General features: G+C 36.9%; 1 protein-coding gene across 1 annotated transcript; it reads left to right on the top strand.

Annotated features, from left to right (window-relative positions):
• The first annotated feature begins 5453 nt into the window (after positions 1 to 5453).
• Positions 5454 to 10503, top strand: p2rx3a (purinergic receptor P2X, ligand-gated ion channel, 3a). The gene is made up of 12 exons (XM_014006818.1): positions 5454 to 5716; positions 5814 to 5949; positions 6033 to 6104; positions 7173 to 7242; positions 7547 to 7643; positions 7723 to 7797; positions 7921 to 8050; positions 8695 to 8831; positions 8929 to 9022; positions 9973 to 10038; positions 10120 to 10197; positions 10368 to 10503. The coding sequence occupies exons 1-12, from the start codon at positions 5586 to 5588 to the stop codon at positions 10485 to 10487; spliced, it is 1206 nt and encodes a 401-aa protein (XP_013862272.1). The 5' UTR covers positions 5454 to 5585; the 3' UTR covers positions 10488 to 10503.
• Positions 10504 to 11855: the final 1352 nt, after the last annotated feature.

Raw genomic sequence — 11855 nt, 5'->3', positions numbered from 1 at the left:
CAGGTAAAGGAAACATATTTTTGGCCCTCAAGTCCTTCTGACTTTATGATTTTGGCCTATGTGACAAAATGTTTGGACACGCCTGCTTTATGCTGATGATGATCTGATCAATTCCTTGATAAGCTTAGAAGAGATTAACGAGGGATAAAAAGGCTTTGAGCTTTTGTCTGTACACCTAAACACCATAATCRGAGCTGTTATGTGTCAACACAACACTGTTCATCTAGAGTTCCCAAACTATWCAAMTTTTGACCCRCAAAATACCAGATCTGAGACCCCAGCTGTTGTCGGTTGATAAACATTGTTTTCATGTCAAATAAACAAGAGCATAATAACACTTATTAGGCTATTTTTGTCCATTTTAACTAATCTTATGGTTTTGTAAAAACAAAGGGAAAATGTTCTTACAGTAGTTGTCATTTTTTTGTGTAATTAATTCAAAAAAATATTTTCAGGACCCCACCTTGATGTTTCAGGACCCCACTGTGGGTCCCGACCCCAACTTTGGGAACCACTGATCTAATTTTTATGTCTGAATGTTTCTTAGGTCTGAGTTAAGTGGCAAAAGCCTTCCTGTGAAAGTGGTCAGTGACGACAGGAAATGGGGAAAAAAAGATCCAGTTTCCAAAGAACAGTGTAAAAAACCTTTAGAAATCCTAAATAACGTTTGAYAAAGATTAATTTACAAAGTTAAAAGGAAGTCTGACTCCATGGATGCAAATAGAAAGAAAATGAATACAACATAACAGACCACGGCCAAAAACTCTTAATCTAATCTTCAAAACTCCYTGCCAGAAAACATCATGACTCAATGTAATAACTTGGTTTTTGGTAATACTACAAAGCAACTCAGCACTTAACAGCCTGTTGGTTATTAATGGTTTCCTGAGGAGGAGTTGTAATGGTTGTGGTCTTCCATGGAACCAGAGCCATCAGCCAGAGATCACTGATAATCTGACACACAAAAGAAATCAATCTCAGGACGTCTGATCAGAATTTATGATGCAGAAAACATCATCTTATCGTCAAAACACCTCTTCTCATCCGGTGGTGTCTGGCTCTTAAAAGCCTCCCTTCAAACCACCCTCTACTTCAACAGCGATTAGTTTTTTTTAAAGTTGGAAACCACTGTCTCTAAACCTCTCACCAGAGCCACCATCTAACACGCCCAACCCTCTCCCTACCCCACCCAAAAAAAAAAAAAAAAACTGCTCTGCCTGGTTAAATGTGCCTCAGTGTGCAGAAACCCTGTGGGAACACTTCAGCTAAGACTGCTCTAAAAGCCGGTCTCATATTATCAGACCTAATGGGGTGGAGGTGGAGCGGGGTAATGAGCTGTGGTAGGATTACATTAAGAAATTTGTCCAAGGCCCGTTCCTCTTCCCAGTTTTTGTTCCCTTCTGAACACTCCAGTTTGGAGTCAACAAACTCCTGAGTCAATACTTTCTAATCTATGAGAAAAAAAAACTAATTTATCAAATCTCAACAACTGAGACTTGAATCGGATCATCTCAGGAAGCTTTCATCACAACTGTTACAGTTAAACACTGATATGGAGGTAAAAAAAATTTGATTGAACTTTGAATATTTTATTACATATATAAAGTTAATCTAATTAAAATCTAATTAATAAATTTAAAATGTAATTAACTCTGAACGTTTGGGAATAATGTTCTTTACAGAAAAGGATTAAGGCCACCGTACAGATATTTTCCTGTTGTTTTCTCTCAGATTTCTGAGATTAGTTAGATAAATTAGAATTCTGAGATTATAGTTAGAATCCTGAGATAGAATTCAGTATTCTGAGAAGATTTTTTTTATTTTTTACTTTTTGTTTATTCTGAGATAAAAGCCAGAATTATGATTTTAAAGTTAGAATTCTGATGTAAAAGACAGAATACTGAGAAAAGTCAGAAATCTTACTCAAAATTACCAGATTAAAGTTAGAATCTTGAGAAAAATGTTAGAATTCTGTGATACAAGTCAGAATTTTGAGATTGCATTCACGATTCTGAGATTTTAGTCAGAGTTTAGATGAAAAATATTTTTTGCTCTGTGGCCTTCTGAGCTTTAACATCAATTATTTACTCTGAAATATCGAAACCTGATTGAAAGTCAGATTAATTTAATGATTTAACAATGATAGARTAAAGAAAGCTTTAAAAACCTTCTCTACTAGACTCTAAGCTTAACTCGCAAAATAAATGCCAAGTCATCAGACCGGCCTGTGGCTGTGGGCTCCACTCTTGTGAGCAGTTGTGTAATTGTCTAACCCTAATGTTTTGGTTTTAGACGTTTGTTTTCTAATAATAAATTACATGTGGCGATYGCCTTTTATTACAAACAAATTCATCCCACAATCCTCTGTCTACGGACACAAYGTTATGTCTCGTGTAATTCTTGCACAGCTCCGACCATTACAGTAACGCCTCAGATATCCCGGGAGATAGATACAACAATTACATACAGCCTGAAAGCTTTACGTCCAGAACATGTGCCTCTATGCATCTAGTCCTGGATTATGTTACCATTAACGGACCACAAACATAATGGAGCCACTTAAGAAATGACACGCAGTTCAGGCACATACATCTACAGGCAGAGAGAAACACTCAGTGTCATTGCATCACATTATCTCCCTAATTCTGCTTGTCCCTGTGAGGGTAGAGAAACAGTCGTATTGTATGTCAACTAGTCAATAACACCACATTCTGTCATTTATTATAAAGCTTTAAGACTTTGTGTTCTTACAGATCAGCCCCTGATTCTGCTTGTTTTTCTTTACAATTACCGAGAAGACGTTTGGAATTAAAAAAAACAACGTAGAAGACACATTGAGCATTCAGAAGTTCTTGAGCAGTAACATTTAATGTGGGAACATTTTCTAAACTTTCATAGATCAATGCTTAAAAATGGAGAAGACTTCTAAAAMAAACCTGATTAAACTAATTTTTCAAGGGAGGTCTCAGGGCAGCTTAAACATGCATGTTTTGGACTGTTGGACGAAAACTGGAGCACCTGGAGAAAATCCACACAAACATAATAGAACGTGTAAGACCCAAGKCAACGGGTCTGAACCTACCTATGTTTCCAGGTACAATGCCAGCAATGTTACTCAGACTTTCATAATTAAACCTGGGAAACCATAGGTACACTCCAACATAGGTACTCTTAGGTACCAGGGAACATACAGTAAGTACCAGGGATCGTAGGTACTCTTGATTATTGGTATCAGGAAACATAGCTACTCTAGAACAAAGGTTCTCTCAAACATAGGTAAGAAACCTTATGTACAGGTTTATGTGGAGGCTACGTGTCTCTACAAAGAGTATCATCCAGATACTAACGGATCACAAAGCTCAGTCAGGTTTAAGTCCAGAATGTGGAATCACTGGCGGTCTGGTCTCTGTAATTCAGTGACTTGTTTTATGTGATTATTATCTTTTYATGTGATTGTTTCCTTTTTTCTTTKTCTTAAATTCTATTTTCTATKAACTATTTGTGTCTTTAATAAAGTTGTAGGTACTTTCAAACATACTCTCGAATGTAGGTACTTTCGAACAAAGATACTAGGGAACATAGGTACTGAGGAACATGGGTATGTTTGAACACAGGTACTGTGAATATAAGTACTCTTGAACATTGTTACCTAAGAACATGGGTACTATCAAACATATACTCTTAGGTACCAGGGAACAAACTGTAAGTACTGGGGAACACACAGTAGGTTATCATGAATATTAGTATCAGGAAACATAGCTACTCTAGAACAAAGGTTATTTCAGACAGGTACTTTCAAACTCACTCTCAWATGTAGGTACTTTYAAACAAAKGTACYAGGGAACATAGGTACTGAGGAACATTGGTATGTTTGAACACAGGTACTGTGAATGCAAGTACTCTTAAACATCAAGAACATAGGTAATTCTGAACATAAGATCTCTTGAACACAGGCACTTTTGAAGATTTGTTCTCTCGACCATAGGTACTCTCAAACATAGATTCCTTTGAAAATAGGTACTCTTGGTACACTTAAGCATAGGTACTGGGGAGCATAGATACTCTTGAAGGTACTGTTAAACAGATACTGAGGAACATAGCTACTGTCGAATGTAGAGTAGGTGCTTTTGAGCATAGGAACCAAGGAATATAGGTATGGACCTGTTTTGTTTTCTATTTTCTACAAGCAGCATTTACATCACCCTGYTTCCTAATACTTACTGTTTGCAACACTGAAGTAAACTTTAAAAAGTTAAGTTGACTGAGTTCGCCCTGAAGCTTATTGTAATATGAATGAGCTTTGTCAAAACAGCATCATGACTGATTAAATAAATTCTTTATGAGCATATCAAACAATTTGCAAAATAAAAGTACTTTTAATGCCTTGCTTGGGCCTAAATATGATCCCAGAACTTGTGGCGGGACCTGGAGACCCGAGTAATGGCAAGGAAGTCTTTTAAACTATGGAGATGTAGAGAATGGAAAAGTGGTCCAAAGTCCCAGTGGAGATGTGCTGAAAGCTTGTTAAAAACTAACAGAAAACTGTAGTCTGCTCTGATTCATATAAGACAAGTACATTATTTAGAGCTATGCCTTTAAAAACAGGTGTTTAAATATATATTTTTAGATAAACTGTGTATAAATAAAAGGTAACAAAAAGCAGAAATAACAGATGGTAAGACCGTTAGGACCTTTTATTTTAGGTCTTAACATCTGTTGTTTCTGCTTTTTGTTACCTTGATCTGCAATGGAAACCAGAAAAGTTCTCTGGTYAAATGTGATCCAGTTTAATGAGCATTTTAGCATCTGGATCTAGATTTTGTAGGCAAGATTTTACCATAATCACTAAGTTTTTTAAAGTTGTCAATCAACCCCTGAAGACTTGGGATCAACTTGTTTTTCAGGGTTGTGGAGACCCGATTTTATCTGCATTTGCAAACAAAATGAACCTCAAATAAAACTCATTCTTTTTGTTTTGTCATTAAAGAACCATCATTTTTCCCCCAACTAGTCACTATTTATTTAAAAAAATGCATTATTATAACCATTTGTTTTGACTTTTTATCCTGAATAATTTGTTGTTCATTATAAAAATAAAAATAAAAACAGCATGCCCCCCAGTTTGAGAACTACTGGAATAACCCAATAAAAGCAGCCTGGTTAGTGAATCATCCTTTTTATTAAATTGTCTCAGTATGAACTAATCTGAGTGTTTGTTTCACTTTGAGCAAATATTTGACACTAAACAAACAGATCTGGTCCGACTTATTGATCGGTGCTTCTAATTGTTTCTGAGTTCGTATGAGAATGGTGTAGATGAGGGATTTGTGGTGAAGAAGGAAGGAGGTATCCCCCCTCCTCCTGCTCCTCTGGGTGATGATGATGATGAGGAGGAGGAGGTCCGGTTTGTGTTTTAAACCAATGACACAAGAGAAGAGAGGCAGAGAGGAGAGACACCATCACACTCATGTGTTGAAGCTGAAGAACAACGCCAAAGAAGAAGAGAACAGTCTTTGCATTTAAAACCAGGAGAAGCTCTCTTTGTGGCTCAGAAGTTTGAAGTTTTGGAGGAAGAGTTGGTCAACATGTCAGCAGTGGTGGGCTGTGTTACTGGCTTCTTGACCTATGAAACCACCAAGTCTGTCGTGGTGAAGAGCTGGTCTGTGGGGATCACTAACCGAGTCGTGCAGCTGGTCATCATCACATATTTTGTTGGGTCAGTGTGATCTGCTGTTTAACCTGAGCAGAAAGAGTTCTCTCTCTCTCTTATCTGGAGAACCTTTGGTAACCATGTTGTGTTATTTGTCCTGCAGCTAYGTCTTCCTGTATGAAAAGGCGTATCAGGTGAGTGACACGGCCATCGAGTCATCGGTTATAACCAAAGTCAAAGGTTTTGGTAAACTTAATGACCAAGTGATGGATGTGGCCGATTACATCTACCCTCCTCAGGTGGGTTACCCTTAGACGTTTTGTTTAAATTATGCTTTCTATGTAAAGAAGTGGTACATCTGTGATGTCCTGATGTGCTTTAGGGTGCAGGCATGTTCTGCATCATGACCAGAGCCATCCTAACGGATAATCAGTTCCAAGGTCGATGTGCAGAGGTGGGTTTTTACTTTGTTTCAATGAAGTTTTTACCCAAATTTTAATGACCCTTATTGTTAGAGAATAAGCTTAGAGGCACAGTTAAAAATATTCTGTGAAAAMGTAAAAAGTTCAAATTCTGTTATTTTTTTTCCTCATTATTTTTCACAGGATTCTGAGATTAATGTCAAAATTCTGACATTTGTTTCTGATTTCCGGATTTAATTTAACTTTTGTTTTGATAATTTTTTTTCCTCAAGTCAAAATTTTGAATAGAAGTCAGAATTCAGAACACTGTTTTTAACAACAGCGTTCTAAAAATAAAGTCTGAATTCTGACTTGTTTTTCAGAATTCAGATTAAAATTAGAAAGTCAGAATTCTAACMTTTGCAGATTTTTTATTTACGGTGATTCTGATCCTCTTCCATAGTCACAGAATCCACTCAAATTCAAATAAACAAATGGTTTTTACTTGTGCATTTTTCTTTGTCTCTCAAATGACTGATCTTTCACAAAAATCCATTATTTCTGAAAAATGTTAATTAAACCCTTTTGTATTAACCAGAAGGGTTGTATTATGTTTTGGTGCGAGTCGTCTGTCTGTCAGCAGTTTTCCTATCAGCTCTGCTCCTTTTAAACCTTTTACAGGAATTTGAATTTAATTTGAGCTACTAAAACATTTACACTTCTTATTTTAGCATCTTAAACTATCTTACGCATAACAAAATCACTTTAGGTAATCAATATTGTCCTTGTTAAATTTTAACTGCTGCATTGTTATCAGTTGTGCGACTGAAAAACAATAGCTGTATTTATTCATGTATAATACTAGAAATTTAACCCTAAAAATCATCCATAAAGTGGGGGGATAGTATTATACACGGGTTATTGATAACTAGATTATTATGCTTTGTAAGCTCAAAAAATGATGATCGTATTATACATGAATAAATACAGTATTCATCATTTTACCTTTTGTACTTTTCTGTAACATGTTCATATTGTGTTTTTTTTTTGTGGTGTGTGTGTGTGTGTGTGTGTGTGTGTGTGTGTGTGTGTGTGTGTGTGTGTGTGTGTGTGTATTTCAGACTGATAAAAAATTTGCATGCGAGACAGATGAGGACTGCGCTCAACATGTTGGCTCTGTTCTCTCCAATGGTGAGTTCTGGAAAGTGACTGGTTCACTCTTGGCTCATATGAGTTTTTTGAGAACACTGAAGATTTATATATTGATCTGTTCACACTCAGACTGTGTGATGGGGATGACTTTTGGCTACTACCACACTAAAGTGTAGCTCAGTGTCTTTAAWACTGAGTTATAACTGTGWATGTGTTGGCTAAGGTTGGTTAGCTGTGGTGACCATCTTGAATCGAGTTAACTTCTTATGTTATGCAGTTGTAAATGTACATCTGGTCAGCTGATGCAAAATCTGATCATCTCATTTTATTTTATTTTTTAAAGGTATGATGACAGGCAATTGTTATAAATCCTCGAATGAATCAAAAGGTATGTGCGAGATTGAAGGATGGTGTCCGGCAGAGAACGACAACGTCAAYGTGTAAGGGTCAACACACGTAGATAATACAGAATAACATCTCTGCCCTGGAAAACTCATCTGCTGCGCTCCCTTTCTACAGAGAACCAATGGATTTAAAAAACTTCACCATCTTCATCAAAAACAGCATTCGATTCCCACTCTTCAACGTCACCAGGTGGGTCATTCATGAGTCTCAAAACGGACTAGACTAAAAAGCAGCTGAAACGTGCAGCAAAAATAACACATTCACCAACCACTCTTAGTGCTGAAAAAAGTCACAACTTCTTTTGTCTCTCAGAGGAAATTTTCCTCCTACGATGGATATAAAGAACTGCACAAACAATGAGAAGGATCCCTTCTGTCCCATCTTYCGGGTGGAGGACGTGCTGAAGAAAATCCAGCGTGACTGGACTCAGCTGGCAGTGAAGGTCTTACAAGTTCTTTGGTTTCCTTTTTGCTCCATTCTCCAGACCCAAAGGTTGTTGGTCCAGCATCAATGTGGGTTTGTTGGAGAGAGATAGAGAAATCATCAGGGAATACTGATAAAATATATCAATCAGTCAYGTTGTTTATGGGAAGATACAGTGTACAAAGCAACTAGTATCAAATGTTAAAATATTGATGCAGTTCTTTTTATTTTCTCTATTCAGTTTGACAGACTTATCTTTGATACAAGGATTTTTGCTGGTGACCATTAAATATCAGTGGAGCATGTCTGTCGGAGCCACACATTATTTTCTCTTAACCATGTGTTAACTATCTCGTGGCCACTTATTGAATATCTTGTGACCATGTGTTATTATCTTGTGATCACACATTACTGTCTTGTGCCTACGCCCCCTTATCCCATAGAAATACATTGACTATTTTGTGGCCAYGTTAACTATCTTGTGGTCACAAGTTGACTATCCAGTGGCCACGCATTACTACCTCATACACCTCACTAACTTGCCTTGTGTTGACTATCTTGTGGCCACCTACTGTTATCTCGCACGCACTCGTTAATTATCTCACGGCGATGTTTTTTTAAAAAACGTAATAAAACTTTAATATGTGACCCTTTCTCTTTCAGGGTGGAGAAATAGGAATAAACATCGAGTGGCAGTGCAACCTGGATGAAAACATTGAGAAATGTGTTCCCAAGTACTCTTTCAGTAGACTGGATGCTCCTTTTGAAAAAAACAAGATCTCTAAAGGGTACAACTTCAGGTAGTGGCGGCTAACTTCTTTTTCTTTACTGTATATTACTTTTTACTCTCATCAGCCTTTAATTGTTTTATAGCATTTCCATTTTTTTTGTATTTAGATATGCCAAATATTTCAAGACACAGAATGGGACTGAATACAGAACCCTTCACAAAGTTTACGCAGTCCGGTTTGATATCATGGTTACCGGCAAAGTGAGTTATGTGGAATTTGTGTCGTTTGTTCACAATTAAGAGGATGTTGAGGGCACAAATAGAAGTAGAAGCTTTTAAAATTAAATCAATTAGTTTTAATTAAATTTGCCTTAGTTAAAAAAAGCTGAAGTAAGTCAGTGGAAGTGAAATTAAATCATTGACTTCAGTAATAATAATATAGCAAAAGTAATAGACAAAGCAAATGGTATAAATTTTTGCAATTTGTTGGTAATCATTAAACACTTGTTTCGTTTCTGGCTGTTTTCACACTGAAAACAAAACGAACCAAAATCAACAACATATCAGGCAAAACTTTAAAAACAAAACAAAAAAAATATATATTTTCCACATCCAGATATTGTGGTAACAGTATTATATAATGCTGCATTTTCTCAAATCAGTTTTGAACCTTATATTGTCTCAGCCTGCTAGCAAACATCTTTCACTGTTAGCATAGTTAGCATCATGTTAGCTTAGCACAGAAACTGGCACCGTAGGCTTGCCCCACATGTATTTCAAGTGAAAACACACGTGGGATTACTGTCTTTATAAACTTTTATAAAAAAAATAATTTCTTATGATTTGACTTTCATCACTGTCTCTAATCAGTATGCTAATCTATGCTAACACAGCTTGCCCAAATCTTCAAAGCATCTCGTCTCCATTTTAGCAAGTTTGGATTTAACATTCGTCAAATAATAGTACTAAGTGTGGAGTATGGAGTTCCATATGTGCCAACATATTTTTGGCACAAATGGAACTCCATAGCAGAGTACCCATGAACAGTTAAAAAACAAAAAATAAAGGCATAAATAATCTGACTCCAACAATGTCTGTATTTCTAACGAGACATGGCTGCTCAAAATTATCTTGTGGCCACGTATTAAACATCACAGCACTGTATGTGGGACTTCAACAGATTTAGTTTTTCCTGCGTTTATGTCTCCCAGGCAGGAAAGTTCAGCTTAGTCCCGACAGTGATCAACATCGTTGCTGCGTTAACCTCCATTGGGATGGTATGAACCTSTAAACTGAGGCTAAAATGGGTTTTTCATCTTTTTGTCTGCTATTTCTGATTGATGTTTTCATGTTGACAGGGAACAGTTCTCTGTGATATTATCTTACTGAACTGCTTGAATGGAGCAGACCGATATAAAGCTAAGAAGTTTGAAGAGGTACTGCATCATAATGATCTGTTTTTTTTTTTTTTTTTTTTTCATTTTCATGTACCTGCTCAACTATGTTCAAAGTCAAGGCAGGGCAAAACAAAACATTTAACTGAGCTACTCAATTCCCATCTGATGAAACAGTATTACTATTTTCTTATTTTGTTTTGTCCACTCAGGTGATAGAGGACCAGACAACACAGACCGTCTCTCCAAGTCCAGACAGTCAGCTCTCACTCAAACCAGGAATGAAAAGTTCCTGTGACTCCGGAGCCATTTCCCTCTCCATGTCTGACTGAGAGCATCAATGGGGGGGCGCATCTCTTGCTTTTAGTTAAGTTTATTCACACAACTTTAACATACTRTATTGCCAGAAGYATTGGCTCACCTGCCTTGACTCASGTATGAGCTTTAGTGACATCCCATTCCTAATCTATAGGGTTCAATATGACGKTGGTCCACCCTTTGCAGCTAGAACAGCTTCAACACTTCTGGAAGGCTGTCCACAAGCTTTAGGAGTGTGTTTATGGGGATTKTTGAACATTCTAGGTCACATACTGATGTTGGAGAAGGCCTGGCTCTCAGTCTCCWCTCTAATTCATCCCAAAGGTGTTCTATCAGGTTGAGGTCAGGACTCTGTGCAGGCCAGTCAAGTTCATCCACACCAGACTCTGYCATCCATGYCTTTATGGACCTTGCTTTGTGCACTGGTGCAGTCATTTGGATGGGTGAGCAAAYACTTTTGGCAATATAGTGCAAGTTAAAGTGTGTGCAATAGACATTTTCTACAACGCCTTGATGAGTGAAAGGGTCAGCTCAAGAAAACTAAAGCTTTCGAGCAATAAGCCCAGTTTCTTATGTACACGACAAAAACAAAATAAAAAGTTAAGCCAACAGGTGACCCGTGCTGGTAAAATGAGTCACAATGAAAAGATTTTCAATATTGAATTATTAATATTTTAACATTCTCAATTGCTCCAAAATTATAAACATTTTTGTTGAAAGTTGGCGATTTATCACCTGACTAGCAACAAGCTAAAACTGGTGTGCGARTTAGAAAAACTGGGTTACAGTTTGAAAGCTGAAATAATCTACAAAACACACATTTCCTTACTAATTGGTCTGAGTTTATATGCTTTCCTTTTTCTGTTGTTACCTTAAAACATTAGGTCTTTTCCAGTTGTCAGCTAGGCACACGTTTATGAAGGTGGGCAGCACAGGACAAGAGCCTTCCTGTCATTTTCACTACTAAAGACGTGGGAATCATAGGCACAGTTGTATGGTTCACATCCTGTTTTTTATATTTAGTGACAAACTGGAGCTTTTTGGTGACCAACACTGGAGCTTGACTCTAGCTTTAGATCACCCTGTGTTGAATGTAACAAAATAACTTCTTAAAAACAAAGTAACAGATGAACGGGCTGTTTTTTTTTATTACTATACGTTTACCTAACAGTTTCTAATATAATTATAATGTGATTTTTTTTTGTTCAAATTAATTTTTTCAGTGGAGAATCTGGATTTTTTCCCCCACAATATTTTACATTGTTTTTGACATGTTGATAAAATAACAAAATATTTGTTTGCAAATAAAAAGTTGAAATCTCCCATTGGTGTGCAGATACTGTGTGTGTGTGTGTGTGTGTGTGTGTGTGTGTGTGTGTGTG

The sequence above is a fragment of the Austrofundulus limnaeus genome, unplaced genomic scaffold, assembly GCF_001266775.1.
Source record: "Austrofundulus limnaeus strain Quisiro unplaced genomic scaffold, Austrofundulus_limnaeus-1.0 Scaffold1, whole genome shotgun sequence".
Taxonomy (NCBI): Eukaryota; Metazoa; Chordata; class Actinopteri; order Cyprinodontiformes; family Rivulidae; genus Austrofundulus; species Austrofundulus limnaeus.
The sequence above is the reverse complement of the archived record's forward strand: the minus strand, read 5'-3'. Positions and strand labels throughout refer to the sequence as shown.